The 18,159-nt window shown below is 42.6% G+C and overlaps 1 protein-coding gene across 1 annotated transcript in view; it reads right to left on the reverse strand.

Moving 5' to 3' along the window:
• Nucleotides 1–7,201: 7,201 nt before the first annotated feature.
• SNX2 (sorting nexin 2) overlaps nt 7,202–18,159 on the reverse strand; it is a 54,783-nt gene continuing 43,825 nt past the window's right edge. Inside the window, exons 12-15 of the mRNA XM_083151586.1 lie at nt 16,399–16,542; nt 11,390–11,470; nt 11,170–11,241; nt 7,202–7,360 (exon numbers count right to left, since the gene is read on the reverse strand). Of these exons, the coding sequence (XP_083007712.1) occupies nt 7,310–7,360; nt 11,170–11,241; nt 11,390–11,470; nt 16,399–16,542 (348 nt within the window). The 3' untranslated portion in view covers nt 7,202–7,309. The remainder of the gene's footprint in view (nt 7,361–11,169; nt 11,242–11,389; nt 11,471–16,398; nt 16,543–18,159) is intronic.

An 18,159-nucleotide genomic window follows, 5' to 3' on the forward strand; every position in this document is an offset into this window, starting at 1 on the left:
GTAGGTGTTCCCCAAGGGTCTGTCCTTGGCCCTCTCCTCTTCTCTCTCTACACCACCTCTCTGGGCACCCTCATCAGCTCCTATGGTTTTCATTACCACCTTTATGCTGATGATACCCTAATCTATCTCTATTCCCCCGACCTATCCCCATCACTCCTGTCCAAGGTCTCCGAATGCCTCACGGCCATCTCAGCCTGGATGACCCAACGCTTCCTGAAGCTAAACATGGCTAAAACTGAACTTCTAATCTTCCATCCCCCGAACATCCCCTCTTCTCCCACTATCTCCATCAGTATTGGTGAAACCGAGATCACCTCCACTGACCAAACGCGCTGCCTCGGTGTCATCATTGACTCCTCCCTCTCTTTCACCCCCCACATTCGTGCTCTCTCACAGTCTTGCCGCTTTCACCTACGCAACATCTCACGCATCAGACCATTCCTCTCCACTGACGCGACCAAAATTCTCATTCACTCTCTTGTCATCTCCCGCCTTGACTACTGCAACATCCTTCTCTCTGGGCTACCTCTCACCCGCCTCGCACCTCTCCAATCCATTCTTAACGCTGCTGCTAGGCTCATCTTCCTCTCCCGCCGCCTCCCCCCTCTGTCTATCTCTTCACTGGCTCCCCATTCCTTTCCGAGTTCTCTTTAAACTCCTCACTCGCTCCATCACTGACCGCCGACTGACCTCTCACCTAATCACCTCCTCCCACTCCCGTGTCCAAGACTTCTCTCGCGCTGCCCCCCTGCACTGGAACAACCTCCCGCCACCCATCAGGCTTTCTGATTCCCTTACCTCCTTCAAGCGCTCCCTTAAAACACACTTTTTTCGACTAGCCTATCCCTCCTCCTAACCTCTTTTGATCCTCCTATCCTGCCTCCGTTCCTACTTATCCTATTGTTTTTCGTTCGTCCACCCACCTATTTTTAGTATGTTAACTCTTATGAGTAGGGCCCTCCTTCCTCACGTACTCACCCTACCTCTTTACCTCACCTGTGCTCCTGTCCTGTTCTTCCGTTCCTCTACTTCATCTTCAGTCTCCTCGACAATTTTGACACCTACTTCTGAACTGATGCTGATTTTAGTTCTACCAGCTATACCCCTATTTATACTGTATTTTTCAACACACCCTGTACGTTACCTCGTAATTTTTTTGTTTGCTATGTACGGCGATGCGGACACTTTGTGGCGCCTTATAAATAAACGTACTACTACTACTATCATGCATGCACTAGCAGCATTTGTGTATTTACCAAGGGATCAAGACTTTGCACTCTCTAATGGTTAAGCCTTTGTGGCAGCTGGTCACACCCCCTCCACTGACTGGCCACACCAATAAACATGGGCCCTATCACTACATTCCCCCAGTAGCATACCTATCAATATGACCCTCTCCAGGAGGGACACAATGCTGTTTCTGGACTTCCCTTTTAATTCATCATTGCTATCACCTGTGTGAAAACACCTTTCCTACCCATTAACCTGTTTGAAACAGGTGATGGCAATCATACATTAAGAGGAAAGTCCAGAAACAGAGCATTGTGTCCCTCCAGAAGAGGGTCATGTTGGCAGGTATGCAGTAGGCCCTTCATGCCCATGTCCAGCACTGGTGTTCAATATTGTATTTTAGCAAAATCCTCTTACTAGGGGTGAAACTAGGCATTTTTGGGACCCATATATGTACTGACCAATAATGCAGGGTTGCCTACTTTCTGGCTGCCCCTTCCCGGAGAGGGCAGCCAGTTCAATGAGGTGGGGGGAGGGGGGAGGTGGCCGGTGGATCATCTGGGGTGGGGGCATGGTCAGCACCATCGCGTCCTCATGCCCCCTGGCGCACAATGACGGTACTTCAGGCATTGCACAGCGGGAGCAGGGCTACAAAGACATAGTTTGCGTCATTTGCTTCCAAGGACCCCCTTCTGAGGTGGGGGGGGGGGGGGGCGCGAGAAGCTGGCCACATTCCAGGGGGGCCAGGAGGGGGATTTCCGGACCCTCCAGGCCATTCTGGGTGGGTAGGCAACCCTGCAATAATTTAATTGTAGGACTTTAGCAATGAAGATGGGCCTATCTCAGCTGTGGGTACCATAGCAGCTCCCCCACCTGCACCTAAGGTACAGTAGTTAAGCATCTATTTGCATCTGCGATCTGGGGAATGTGACAGTTAGTAATGACTACAGCTTTTTCACATGCATTGAGAAATCCTTTGCTTTCAAATGTAAATGGAACACTTGGAATCTACTCTAGCTCGGACTTGTCCATGAAACAGCTTTTATTTATTTATTAACAGTTTTGTTATACAGCGCACACATAGGGCCTGATTCAGACTAGTGTTCTTTCGCTGCTTAGCGAGTGGGTAAACACTGAATAAAAAGTCAATGTAGACGTACTTTTATGTCATGTGACGTTAGCCCAGGGCTGGGCAACACCGGCCCTCCAGATGTTAATGAACTACACATCCCAGGATGCTTTGCATTAGTTTTGCTATGTGGCCATGCTGAAACTGATGCAAGGCATGCTGGGATGTGTAGTTCATCAACATCTGGAGGGCCAGTGTTGCCCAGCCCTGCGTTAGCCTCCCACCCGGCTTCCACATGCCTGTGTTCTCAAAGGGACGCCCAGCATTTTTGTATGCACGCCCAGGAAACACTGGGTGTTCCCATGGGTCAGCCACCTGCCCGCCCTGCTCTGAGAACGCCTTAGCGAATGTGATAGTCGAAGGCGTTTATACAGTGGTTCTACACATGCATATTCTCAGCGATACACATGTGCAGACCTGCATCGTCGATCCTAGTGAGGATTACCTTTACAAAGTGGATCCCAGTGGACTCAAAAGTCACCAACAAAAAATAGGTAAAGTGCACTTACCTGTGACCAACTGAAACCCACCCCCCCTCCTTTTCCCCAATTCTTGGGCCAGTTCCACACCCCATTTTTCTTCCTGTGTTGTGATTTGTATCAACTGATTATTGTATTTCATTGTGCATATATATTGTAATTGTTTCTATATATGTTTTTTAAATATTTTGACAGTAAAAATGAATACTTTGTTCCAACTATTGTCATCATTTATTAGTGCTCCTCACATGCCTTGTGCGTGATTTGTGTTTTATGTCATCCTGAGTGTGAGGCTGAACATCCTGCACTGGCACCAACCAACAGGGGTCCATGCCACAACTCTCCTCAGGACAGTAGCAATATCCTCCCGCTCACCCCCATACAGAGATCCACGGACCCGCTCACTTGCAGCTACTTTGCCTCGAAATCCAACAAGAAGCAGCGGTCCTGGAATCAGAGAGGGTATCTTGCTCACCATTTCGTCATCTCTCTTTCTCTGGCTCCCTTACATACAGTATGAGTATTACCTTAATAAAACCAATGAACATTGTGTTGGTCATATTATCTAGATATATTATATTCTAGGAATGAGGTATAGCTGCAGAATGGTAATTGTACCAAGTTCAATACCTACACACATAAAAAAAAAAAAAAAAGTTTGTTTTTCTGTTTTGTTCTTTAAAAAGAAATATCTGTCTAACAATACAATTACAGAGAGCAATCATCCTAATACCCCTTTCACACTGCACTTGTTAAACGGTATATTGCCATTTTTTTTCCAATTTAAAACGTTTAAGGCTGCAGTGGGAAAGCACCAGAGTTCATTTACCGGTTAAAGATAACCGGTATTTCAAAACGTTTCAGAGCCGTTTTTTATGCAGTGAGAATGTCTCTGAAACGGTATTTAGTAAAAACAACAGACTACAGACCTGTGATAGGCTGGCTGGCTGCCTTGAAACATGTTCAGGGGATTAAACGGGTTGACTGATGTGAATGGCATTTAAATCGGTAATCTACTGCAATGTGAAGGCTCAGACCCGTTCTAAATACTGTTTCTTTTAAACGTTTAGGCAGTGTGAAAGTGGTATAAGTGACCTACAAGGAAAATCTGTTATATTGTTCACAAGCAGTTAGCAGAATAAGATACACAGTTGCAGTTTATTGTTTTACTGTTCTAATCATAGGCTCATGATCTGTAAACTGTTGTTTGACCAGAAGCAAAGTGGTTATACTGAATGATCACCCTGATTATTTGTATCAAAAATTATATTTATTGCTTGCTTTCTGATTAATTGTGGTTAACAGATAAATATTGAAAGAATAATTATGAACACCCATTAAAATATAAAATACATTGTTGCTAAAAGTAACATAGATCAGTGCCCCCTTTTTTTTGTTGTGCACCCTCTGATTTTCAGAACATTACATCAATAATTGTGCATTATTCAACTCTAAATTTGATTGAGTGTGTAGGGCACTTTTTTAGTGCTACACATCATTTTTGTGTTGAGTGTTACAGTATGTCCATTTTATTCTTGCTACTAATTAATATAAAAAATTAAGTCTTAAATAAAAACATGTTCAAGCAGTGCCCCCAGAAAAGAGTACTTTTCCTTTCTGTTTGTTCAAAAACTATATTCCCTACCACATGTACATGTACACACACACACACACACACACACACACACACACATTGATTCTTTTGTTGGGAGCCAATTAACCTACCAGTATTTTGGATTGTAGGCAGAAACCGGAGGAAATCCACGCAAGCACAGGGGGAATATAGAAATCCCACACTGTTAGGGACATGGCAGCAATTGAACCCATGACCTCAATGCTGTAAGGCAGTAATGCTAACAAGCTTAATCCAGTGCCCATTTCAAATACGACGCCTGGGTCATGAGCCAATTGGAGCTTGTGGTCTGGCAGCCTATTGCAATCACAAGCCAACCCCATATTTGAAAATTTGAGCATCAGGCATTTGGCCAGCAATGGGAGTGGCAGGGAAAGGCAAGCGATCGGCAGGAAGGAGCTGTGCTAGTGGTGCTGCCAGATGGTATGCCCACTGTGCAGATGCGCTGTGGACAATGCACCACCGGCGCACACTTGGTTTTAGTAGTTAAGCAGGGAAATCTTCCTGTAAGGCCAGTGTTGGTAGTGCAGCTGGCCCAGAACATTTCCAGGCATACAACTGAATGGGTTAACAGTTGCTGCTGCTGCCTAACTGCTTCTATTGCAGTTTCATTATACACACACACACACTTGGAAAAAAAAAAAGTGGAGGGGAAAGAAAACCCCTCCACAGAGCCCCTTGCACACTAGCTGAGCAGAAGCAGCTAATATCTCACAATACCTGTAATCAGTTAGAAAAGGAGGAGGCTCAATGTCTCCTGAGTTGTTTTTTTATCTGTTTATTTCAGCAGAAGTAAACGGAAAAAAAAAACTTAACGTTTCTCATTATTGTTTAGTCAGCCAAATTCCTTTCCATAGTGACTTTCTCTTTAATAGCCTAAAATAGTACACAATCTCCCAGAACTGTTTATACAAAGCATATTTATAATCTGTCATAACGCAGTTTTCTTTTTTTCCTCCATTAGCATGCCAAAGCCCCATCTAATTTGTTATTTGGACTTTATGCTTGTTGTAACTCTTCAGGCATACACCAGGTTTAAAATAATTCATAATTTTGTTATTTTCCCTAAGTGTAAAGGAACCGGTCAGTTGAAAAGTGCATGTCCTCAAGTGAGAAGCCCTGCAGGATGAACTGTAACAAACCACTATACATCATTTACCAGAGCACTGGCTCTACATGAATGAAACCCTAGCAAGAAAATGTGTGTGTGGGGTAGGGAATATAGATTGTAAGCTCCTTTGGGGCAGGGACTGATGTGAATGTTCAAATATTGTCTGTAAAGCGCTGCGGAATAAGTGTGCGCTTTATAAATAACTGGTAATAATGATGATGAAGTGCATTTCCCACAGCCCAAAACCAAAATTGATATATCTGGAAAATCATTTTCCTGATGGCCTTTTCAAAAAACAAACAGAACTTGGTTTTGCCCATACGCTAGTGCAGTGGTTTTCAGACTCGGTCCTCAACAGTTCACATTTTCCAGGTCAACTAGCAGGTGAACAGATGTGTTCATTACTCACCGACACCCTGAAACTTACCTTCAAATTCATGTCCGACCCAGGATACTGAACATGGTTTGAAGCTGGTTTTCAAATGCACTTACATCTTTTCACACCAACGGATGGTCTGGGTCATCACCGTTTAAAACTGGACACTTGAAGATGACATCATCAAGCAGTTCTGAGCCTGTCAATAAGCTCATTTTAAATATAACCCAGGTGAGCCTTTCACACTGCAGGCTGCACGATTTGGGCCTTGGATTGACCCTGGTCTCAAACCATGATGCACCAATATTTTTGCAATGAGCCATGACCCGGGTTGCCCAGGTTTTCTGCTCCATGTGAAATGGGTATGGCACATTTTAAAATACCTGCCAGTAGAGGTATTTATCTCAGTTGTGATTCTGTGAAGAGACATGGAAAAGATGAACTATTTGTTTCCTGACGACAGAGTTTGAATATCACTGCTCTAGGAATTAAACCAAAATTACTATGTACAGATACTTGGGCTGAACGGACACTTTAAATATATTAATAAGACCCAAAACAGACAGGTATCTTCTTCCAAATATGTATAATTCCTTATATCATAAAACTGCATCTTCTCTGCGTCTTGCATTGTGGTAACTGTAAATCGCTTGAAAAAAAAAAAAAAAAGCTAACAAAATTGATACGTTATCTAAGCAACAACAACAACAACAATAATAATAATAATAATAATCTAATTCCACCTAAATCCTCAGCCAGCTGAACAAGCATACAGCGCTGGCTACAGGATTTTGCAGGGTATAGAGTGCGGTGCTGGGGAATCGCAGACGTCACCACAACATGACCGTAATGTCTGAATATCTTTATGCATTAAACGTCATTCTCCCCATGTCCATTTACTAGATTGCACGCAACACATCACAAGGAATATACCTTTATTATAATAATCACAAAATCATAATATCTGTACAGGAATGTGTAAGTGAACATTTATAAATGCAACAATTTGCTTCATAAAGATAAGGTAAATATCATTTGACAGAACTGATTTTTCAAAGAAAATACTTCAAAGTAAAACTTTCTTGCCTTAATCTGCACTTTTTAAATGCAAAATAGTAAGACACATTAGTGTTCAATTCAGCAGAACATTGCAGAATATCATGCCACAGTCCATTGGAATGGGTCAGGACATGCAGCACTCATATTAAAATGCAGTAGTATATAAAAAGAAGCCACATGTTAATAAAATATAGAGTGGTTTATTTGGATATTTTCTTTGATTTTAAACACAATTTTATTGTGGAATGCGGTGAATATCGATTGATGAGTGGAGCGTGGAATATTCTTCATTCTAGGCTATGGCTTTGGCTTCAGGTAGAAATGCTTCCCAATACTTTATGAGCTAAGGGGAAAGAAGAAAAAAAAGAACAGATGAACATTAAACGTGTAAACTGTCTATTGCATTCAAGGAGTTGAAACATTCTTGGCCATTGGTTAAAAACAAATATAGTGCCCAACGCTGTATACAGGTCCTTAAATCTGATCGGTAGCAAGTCTGAGATTTGGCTGTTGCCATACACCTCCATAAGTAGAAACGACCATAAACCATCATAATTATTATCAAATCATGAAACTAAAACCAAGCCCCTACAATAGGAGAAAGAGAAACGTCAGACCACACAGATACAAAGGAGACTGTTCTTGAAAATCAGTGCAGTGATCCTGTATTTAGGCTGTATCGTTTCACTATCAACCAAATGTAAGCAGGTACATGTTTTCCTTAAAGACTGTGGCTCAATTATGTTTTTATATTGGAATTTGGTATGAAATAAACTTTCCCTGGCATTCTATATATCTTTATTTGTCTTGGATACAAGTCAGTCAGTGTAGTTTCCCTGGTTTCCACTCTGCTCAGATCATTTAAGGACATGATGCATCTAGTGCAGTGGTCTCCAACCTTTTTTGGGTCGGGAGCTACTCGCGACAAAATAAACCGCCCGAAGAGCTACTAAAGTAAAAAGAAAAAAAAAAATCTGCATAATATCCCAAAAAATGCCCTTTACACATAATGCCACAAACTGTAATGCCCCTGACACATTATGCCACACACTGCAATGCCCCAAAACATACCTCCCAACACTGGAGGCAGAGGAGAAGAGTCATCTGCGCGTGCCGAGGGCACGCGCCAAAAATTAGAAGGTTCAGCTACTACCGTGGAACTCCTGCGAGGCTACATCCCCCATTTTTTCCACACACACACACGATGCCCATTATACATATGCCCAACAACGTGATACTCCGTTATACAAATGCCCCACACCGTGATGCACCATTATACATATCCCACAGTGATACTCCATTATACATATGTCCCACACCGTGATACTCCATTATACATATGTCCCACACCGTGATACTCCATTATACATATGCCACACACCGTGACGCTCCATTATACATATGCCACACACCGTGATGCCCATTATACATATGCCACACACCGTGATACTCCATTATACATATGCCACACCGCGATACTCCATTATACATATGCCACACACCGATACTCCATTATACATATGCCACACACCGTGATGCTCCATTATACATATGCCACACACCGTGATACTCCATTATACATATGCCACACCGCGATACTCCATTATACATATGCCACACACCGATACTCCATTATACATATGCCACACACCGTGATGCACCATTATACATATGCCACACACCGTGATGCACCATTATACATATGCCACACACCGTGATGCACCATTATACATATGACACACACCGTGATGCACCATTATACATATGCCACACACCGTGATGCTCCATTATACATATGCCACACACCGTGATACTCCATTATACATATGCCACACCGCGATACTCCATTATACATATGCCACACACCGATACTCCATTATACATATGCCACACACCGTGATGCACCATTATACATATGCCACACACCGTGATGCACCATTATATATATGCCACACACCGTGATGCACCATTATACATATGACACACACCGTGATGCACCATTATACATATGCCACACACCGTGATGCCGATTATGCCTATGACCCACAACGTGAAGCTCCTTTATACATATGCCCCACACCTTGATGCTCATTAAACATGTGCCACACAAATGATGCCCATTACACATATTGCACACAATGTCCCACAGTAAGGCTTCTAATAAAAAAATGTAAAATTACCTGCTTGCTGTCAGGGGTTCATTTTTGTTGCCAGGGGTTAATGCTCATTGACAAGGGGGTCACTGCTTGCCCCCTCCACTATGCCCGTCTTCACATGGGCATAATAAATTAGTCATTGCTGCTGGCTGCTGGTGCGTTCGGAGCTCAGCTCCATCATCACCCTGCTGGCAATTGCCGTTCCTCCCCCCACAGCCCCACACCATGCTAGAAGTCATATTTGACTTCTAGCCTATGATCGGGAACACAGAGCTGCGCTGCTGCAGCGTTATCCGGAAGTGCCGGGAGCGCTTAGCGCGGTGCTCCCTGTCAGACGCTAGAGGTCAAATATGACTTCTAGCGCCTGTGTGCTGTCTCCTCTGGTCCCCGCGTACTACAGCGGGGCAAGGCGGCGGCTATAGCGCCGCAAGCCAGCTTCAACAACGGGCGGGCGGGCGGACCGGGCAGGGCAGGCAGCAGTGGTCGAGCCACCCGTTTCGCTCAGGCGAGCTACCGGTAGCTCGCGAGCGACGGGTTGGCGACCACTGATCTAGTGCTAGGATCTGCTGCACAAATACCCTTAAAATGTACCTGTAAGTTCATTAATCAAACCACATCCCACAACATGCAGTCTTTCCCTGCACATCAGCACTATCAGATCACACAAACCTGGAACTAGAGAAGTATTAAAATAATAATAGAAAAAAAGGAGACAAATGCTCGGAATTTAAATGTTAAAGAAGTGTGTCTGAAGGCTAGAACTTGTGTAATGTGCAGTTTGTACCCACAAAAGGAGAACTCATCAAGAGATCAATTCAATTTGGAGTATGTTGAAGCTGCTTCAGTTGCATTAAATAAACTATGAGAAAATCAATTGGAAAATATTTTTTGTTCAGTCCCCACTCCTCCAATTATAGTATGCAATTACTATACATATCATTACACTTTAGCATTTGATTCAAACTGCAAAAAAAAAAATCCAGTACAATTATGCCAACAAATAATGAAGCCTATTTTTTGTGCTTAACCATTTGTGTGCCAACATCTGTGAGAAATGCTCAAAATATCCGCTAAAAATGATGTCGCCACTCTCATTTCACAAACCAAAACTCTTTTGGCTCTCTACTCAAAATATCAACTCATAACTTTTGAACATAGCTCATTATTATTTCAATAATAACAGAATAATCTTCTAAAATCCATTCAAATCACATGCATCTTAAGCAGTGGTACTCTAGTTGCTGTTTTCTAATTGCTTCCCAGATTGGACAGTGGGAATGATTTTATGGAACCACGGGGGTTAAAAAAAATTTGGGGACCACTGATCTAAATTAATAAAATTACAACTACATTTTATGTTTATTAACTAGCTGGAGCACCCAGCGTTGGCTGGGATTTTAAGAATGCTTGTTTACAATAAATACATTTAAATATTAAACACACAGTATAAATAACATTAGTTGTTTCTTTAATTTACGTTAAAGCCCAGCACATTATGCATCTCCTGATATACTCTGTGCTTCTGGGGGACCCTGCTACTGCCACTATATAACGCTCAGTGTGTGGGTTCATGCTAACTCCATTCCCCTCCTCACTTCATGTCACGGTCCCTGTCACATGCAGCCGTCATCAATGACATATCATGCATGTCCTGATAGGTCCTCATTCTGGTTGAATGGCAAGACTGCGAATTTTGCAGCCTTGCGAGTCCCCCAGACACCATCTGCACGGCCGGAAGCCCCCTCCCAACTTCCGCAGGCAAGCCAATGGTTGATTTGCATAATCATCCATTCGCAGCCTTGGATGCGGGGGAGGAAATCACTCGATGGTCGGTGACCATCGAATGATTTCTTCAGCACTCTCAGGACTGAGACACCTCTATGGCAGACGGGCAGCTGACGTCCCATAAGCAAATTCCCCATATTTTCGCTTTTATATAGTAGTCACTGCATTTTTTTTAAAACATGAAAATTAATAAAATAACATTTAAATTTACCTGTTGTTGTGTTTGTACTAATGATTCTAAGTACTTGATGATAACGGTTTTAAAGTCTTTCACACGATCTTTCTAGAAAATGGAAGAAAAACAAAATAGAAATTGAACAGTGGTTTTAATTTTAGAATTTCTTTACCAAATAAGATTCGCTAGTAGATATTGATACAAAACAGACGGTGAGTGTTAAAATAAATTGTAGCATGTAAAATAAAAGGTGTACCTCAAATCTTCCTACTTCCTTGCGAATTGTTTTAGAGATCTGTTCAAAATCTCGTTCTCCTTGTTGAACTTTTGCTTCCCACTGAGAACATAAAAGCAGTTTAGTGTAATACACTGGTGTATGTACAAACCTATATTTCAGTTTTCCATTAGTCTCTATGTTGTATACTAAGTACTTTAAACATTCAACCTCATTCGTTCTCTTCCTAGCAACATCGAAAAAGAAATAAATGAACTCACCATGTTACATTGAAATATCACAAAGCTCTTTTGTAACGACATGCTTACTTCTGCAGAACAATGTTTTTTCTGGGGCATAATGTTTTCTTTGGCCAATGAGAGGAGATGGGTGAATCAAGGACACTCCTTACTCTGTGTACATTATGTACAATTCTGTCCATAAGCCTCTTCCCTATACTTCAAGTGGCACGCTTCTTGATTTTCTGTGGGAAAGTGCGTTTCTTCGCACACTTTGGCCCGAGTTGCAAAAACCTTCATACAGACTCTAAATTACTGCATTCATTAACAGCCTCAATATTAAATGAAACCTGTGACATTAATGGAAGTGGTGTACCTAAAGTAGAAGGAATTCTGCCATTTTGTGCCTGCACATCTCATGAGTTGCTATTGATTATAGCACCTTTTGTTTGAGATGACATCCTCCGTGATGTACAATACCGTGTGGAATTTGGTAGGTAATCAAGGCGCTTTGCAAACATTCAAGGTGAAACCCAAAAAACAAAAGAAAAAAACCACAATAGTGTAATATGGTTTTAACAGTACATAACAGTTCAATTAAAACTGGAGTCGACTCGTACCGAATTAAATGGTCTACATATGAGGTAGACAATAAGGCGTAGGGAGGGACATATGCTTGTCACAATGGAACCAAGAACTCCTCTCACTTTCTTTAGATGCTGATGAATCTCAAACGGATAAGAGAAACTTCATGGTGCAGTATAACATACTTTTATTCACACACAATTAAAACATCACACAATGTAAGGGATCTCAGGACTCTCACCATTCAATTATGTCCACAAGTGATTGTAGACACAAAAGCATAAGATGTAAAACCACCACAGGCGTCCCTGGATACTGGCTGCCTGGTCGTTTGAAAACACTCTGGAAGGGGACCGGACGGACTTCACCTTACAGCCAGTATCCAGGGACGCCTGTGGTGGTTTTACATCTTATGCTTTTGTGTCTACAATCACTTGTGGACATAATTGAATGGTGAGAGTCCTGAGATCCCTTACATTGTGTGATGTTTTAATTGTGTGTGAATAAAAGTATGTTATACTGCACCATGAAGTTTCTCTTATCCGTTTGAGATTCATCAGCATCTAAAGAAAGTGAGAGGAGTTCTTGGTTCCATTGTGACAAGCATATGTCCCTCCCTACGCCTTATTGTCTACCTCATATGTAGACCATTTAATTCGGTACGAGTCGACTCCAGTTTTAATTGAACTGTTATGTACTGTTAAAACCATATTACACTATTGTGTTTTTTTTCTTTTGTTTTTTGGGTTTCACCTTGAATGTTTGCAAAGCGCCTTGATAACCTACCAAATTCCACACGGTATTGTATGTAACTAACCTCTGGAGTGGTTCTCCAATTTTTTGGTTGTGGTTTTGGGGCTGCTATTTAAGCGCATGATATATTAGTCCAAATCTTTTGTCTTTGTAGTATCCTCCGTGATGTGTGTGGGCCACTAACCGGATGCCGGATTCCCAACTACCGCCAGGGTATTGGCGCTGAAATCCTAGGGTCAATTAGGAAGGCTGCATCAGAATCTGCCGAGGTGCCAAAAGGTAAGTATGCAGGGAGCACTTGCAGAACATGGGGAAGAGTGTGTGAGTGTGTGTAAGGAGGGGGGGTTAAATTTAGGCACTGGGGACGCATAGTTCATATGAGGGGGAAAGAAATGACATTTTTTTTTTCAAGCAAATAGTAGCACCAGTAGCTTCTACTGAATGTATTCATGTACGCAACATTTGCTGGAGTAAAGCTAGTACTGGAAAGGCATCAGGGTATTTAAAGAAGAAAGCAGCAGTTCAGTAGTACAATGACAGCCACATTATCTGGCATTACTGATTCTGGTGACAATTGTGGGAAACCAGATTACAGTTTGCATATTACTTCAGTATACTACAGCTTATTCATGGGTTTGGCGCTTTCAGCTGGCCTGTTCAGAAGTACTTCTACTGCACTAAGCACTATTACTATGTTGTTAGACACTACCACTGATAGAACATGATCCTTACTGCTGGATACTACCTACCACTGCCAATATTATAATGGCAATTCAAGTGTATACCTGTAATGTGGGCTTCTCTCATATGTGGCTAATAACTTTGGAAAACACACGGAAATGTAGTTATAGTGCAATACAACAAATGCTACTATTTTAGTGTGTATTACCATGGTTGGTGGCTTATTAGGTAGTATAATTACTGTTGGCATATTAACAATTTAATGGTCATTGCTACTACTGGCTGCCTGTATTGGGCAGCCTTCTGGAGGAGAACAGAGGGGCAAAACACCTGAAATCTAACAGACTGCCAGTTCTCCAATCTGAAGGCCCCCATACACTATGCAATTTGGGCTGTTTTCCAACAGTTGCAGTGATCAATAGCAGGAAGAGCCCAAATTGCAGGTGAATGACAGCTGATCTGATAAGATGCACGGTCCAGTGCACATCACCGGAGCCTATGATGCACAAGCAATCTCTTTGATTGCTTCTGGGGAGAGTAGGCTTTTCTGGGATCGGGTCCCGAGCGGCTGAAGGGGGGTGGAGAGCAAATCACCGCCGACTTCTCTGAGGGGAAGATTTATAAAGTGATGGAGAGAGATAAAGTACCAAGCTATCAGCCTGTAACTGTAATTTTACAGATTGTGCTAGAAAAATGTCAGAAGCTGTTTGCTATATTCAACTACTGACTCTATCTTGCTCCGAGGTTTGGGAAATCTCTCACCCCCCTCCCCATAGTATGAGATAAGATGAAATGTGAAAGTCAACCTAGCCTGTATTTCTTTGTTATTGCTCTTCATTTAACAAAAAAATGTGAATTATTTGGGTCCACCTATAAGTAGTATATATTATATAGAACTAACTGGGTACACACTTCAAAAGCTGGGTACACACTGGAGCGATGTCAGGCTGATCTGTCCTTTTATAACAAAACGGTTACATCGCTCAGTGTGTACAAGTGATTGTTGGTGCACGTCAAACCTAGCAATATCACTAGCGTCCTTATAAAGGACAGAACATGATTGTTCCCTCCTTCATAAAAATTGTTCTGAAGTGTACACAGACGATGGACTCCAGGGCATTAGTTCTGATGTTGGAATGAATGCCCGTCGCTCCAGTGTGTACCCAATATAAGTAGATAGGTCACCGCCGGGAATTTAGGATTACATGATATGGTCGACTGCTAGACTACCAGGAGACAGATGTCACAAGTCTAAATGTTCAGGCCCAAACATACTGCTTTCATTATGTTGTAGTAAATGACTGTCACGCTACACACACTCACAGCCTAGGAACAATGTACCCTCTAACATAATATTTTGTACTTGAAATAATGTGAAAACAATTCATGTTAGGATTTTATCGTAGTGGTGAAAAGGAGTCTATGATAAACCATTCTAAATAACTTTCTTAAATTAGTTAATCAATGAAAAGTGTATAAACAGCGTATACAGCACATAAGAAACGCTCCTAAAGATTGTATACATGGCAATTTGGGGAACCAGTTGAACAAGCTCAGGTGTGTATTTTATTTTGTAAATAGGTGTATACCTAGGTCTTTCACCCATAGCTTAAAGAGGAACCAGCAGCACCTCTTTTTTTTAACACATGTCCATCTATTTTCATGTAGTAAAAAAAAAAAAAAACCTTAAAACTATCATTTCCTGTGTATTTTGTACACTGTTGAGACCGACTTCTGACAGGAACGGTGTTTCAAAAAGCTAAATGTAAAAAAAATAGTTTAACATATCCCATGCCAAAAAACCCAGTATAGGAAAAAAAATCTATTATAAAATGCTTTATTAAAATACTCACAGTAATAAAAAAGCAGCAGCCTAATAACCACCCTAAAATGTAACAAGTAGGACACACAGAAGGTCACAAATGATTTACACTCAAGATATCGTGGTAAAGATAGATAGCAGTGATGGGGAGGTGGTCAACATCCCGGCAAAGTGGCAGTCAGAATACAGACGTGGGCAACCCAACCCAAGGTGCCGGCATCTCAACATCCATGAGGATGCCAATGCCGGAATCCCATCTGCCGGCATCCTGATCTCAAGGGGTGGAAATGTTAGGGTTAGGCTTCGGGGAGGGGGTGGGTTAGGGTTTTGATCACCGGCATCCTGTCTGCCCGTGAACTGTATGTATTCCTATAGATGCAAGTACCAAAAACACCAACTCCAAACACAGTTCTCTAGTGAGCAAAGTTAATGATTATTATGATGAAGTGTATCCTACCTCTTCAATCTCCTTAATGAAGCATAGGAAAGAAATGATCAAAAATTCATTGTTTCAAACATTTTGCTTCACAAAGACACGGGTCACTGACAAGCACATGACATGTCACATCCACAAATCAAAAGGCTTGCCTGAAGATCATCCTGCAGCAGAACACCCACTAGTTCAAGTTCTAAACATTAACTAGGGGCCACACAGGTCACTGTAGATGCAGATTTCATTGGAGATTAAATATCCAGACCACTTTAGCAATTAATATAAACAGTATTAAAAAAAATAAAAACCTAAGTGCATTTTATCAATTTCTGTTGTTGCCATTACATGTAAGATCAAATAGTGTTACGCTGGCAGCAGCTTTAGTGCCCTTGGTTAGGTGCTGCTGGCTACTCTTGCACATAATAGGCTCCACACTAAGTCTCTCAGAGTAAGGACAGCCTGAGCGCATACACACACACACACACACACACAAATACAAACGTACAGTCTCAACAATGTTCTGAAACATAAAATATACCTCTTTGATTTCATCTTTTGCCTGCTGGAGTTTGTCAGGCTTGTTGGCAATCTGAAGCTTGGCTTCTGCCTCACGCTTCTTCTGTAGATTCATTTGGGCATCTTGCCATTTTTGCCAGCACTTCATTCGTTGGTCAAAAACACCCTGCAAGAGTAAAAAGACTCACTTATTAGATTGGGAATAATAGATGTGAGTAAATATATACTGTGTAGTATTAAAAACAAAGGTCTGCTAAACTTGAGCGAAAAGCCTATTTATAGACAGCTTTACTTCTTACATAGTGCATACATATTCTGCAGTGGTTTACAGAGAATATTTGAACATTCACATCAGTCCCTGCCCCAGTGGAGCTTACAATCTATATTCCCTACCACATGTACACACACACACACACACACACACACAAATTCAAGAAAGATATAAGATGGGTTCTAATACACTTGGGCTTCAGCCGCAGTGTGCCAGCCTGGATGAATTTGACCCAAATGTTTTTTTCTACTCAAAATGTGCATCTTATTCATACAAATAAAACTGAAAGCAACTAAACAAATTAACTAGGATTGTACTGATTAACTTGATGTGACATCTTACGGGGGTTATTCAATGTGGGATTCTGACTGTCGGAACGTCCCGACAGTCTGAATCCCGGGCGGTTTCCGGTCCGCTCGCCTGCAACTCGACAGGCAGAATTCAATGTTCCGCCTGCTTATTGCCGAAAAAGTGGGGAGTTTCCAACAAAACAGATCATACTGGTATCAAAATTCGATCTGTTTTGTTGAAATCCACCTTCAATGCGGTAGGTGGCGGGCGCTATTTCCGTTGTCAGAACACCACCCTGAGACTGAAACAGCATACATCAGGGCTCGACAAACCCCGGGGGCCAGATTCTGCTTCCTGGCGACCAGAATTTCTTGAGAGGAAGCAGAATCTGGTCATGGTCGGGTGCACGTAACAGCCAGGCAATGAGGCCATTAATCTACCCGGCACTGCAGTATGAGAGCACCGATGTCCATTCCTAAAGAGCAGGTCCACCACAGCATTTGGTGCCAATCACAGCTTGCGGTTTGGCAGCCAATCAGGAGTGGCAGCGGTGGCTCCTGATTGTCTGTCAGACCGCCGTTAGCTCAGATCTAGCGCGAGTTTCGAAATAGCCAGTGGGGTAACTAATGCTGTAGCTGCTCTGCCTGCCCTGGCAGCTCTGCCGCGAACCGAGCCGCCCCACTGCCGTGAATCGAGCCACTGCACCGCTGAGCACGAGAGCCGCCCCACTGCCGAGCAACAGAGCTGCCCACTCCTGAGTCAAGTGTGTGAGGAGAGAGCTGCATTAATTGAGTTAAGAAGTGTTTGAGCTGTGAGGGCCTGGGGGAGATGAGGGTCAGAGCTGCGTCCAGTATGGCGTCAGGGGGGGGGAGAGCTGCATCAGGGGCATTGGGAATGGCGCCAGGGGGAGAATGGCATCAGCGGGAGAGCTGGGTCAGGGATATGGCACAGGAGCAGAGCTATGCTAGTATGGCATCATGGGGAGAGCTGCACCAGGAGTATGGTGCCAGGAGGAGAGTTGCCTCAGGGTTATGGCCTCAGCGGGAGAGATGTGTCAGGGGAAAGGGATACATATAATTCATTTAAATTTCACTGTTGCCATGTGCGGGGGAGCAAAATTTATAGATACGCCACTGCGCAGTGGACCTGCTCTCATACAGCCCGGTGAACTTATCTGCCTGGCTGTTACCGTTACCACGGATGGTTACGGCAGGGAGGAGG

The sequence above is a fragment of the Crinia signifera genome, chromosome 1 (assembly GCF_055691185.1).
Source record: "Crinia signifera chromosome 1, ASM5569118v1, whole genome shotgun sequence".
NCBI lineage: Eukaryota > Metazoa > Chordata > Amphibia > Anura > Myobatrachidae > Crinia > Crinia signifera.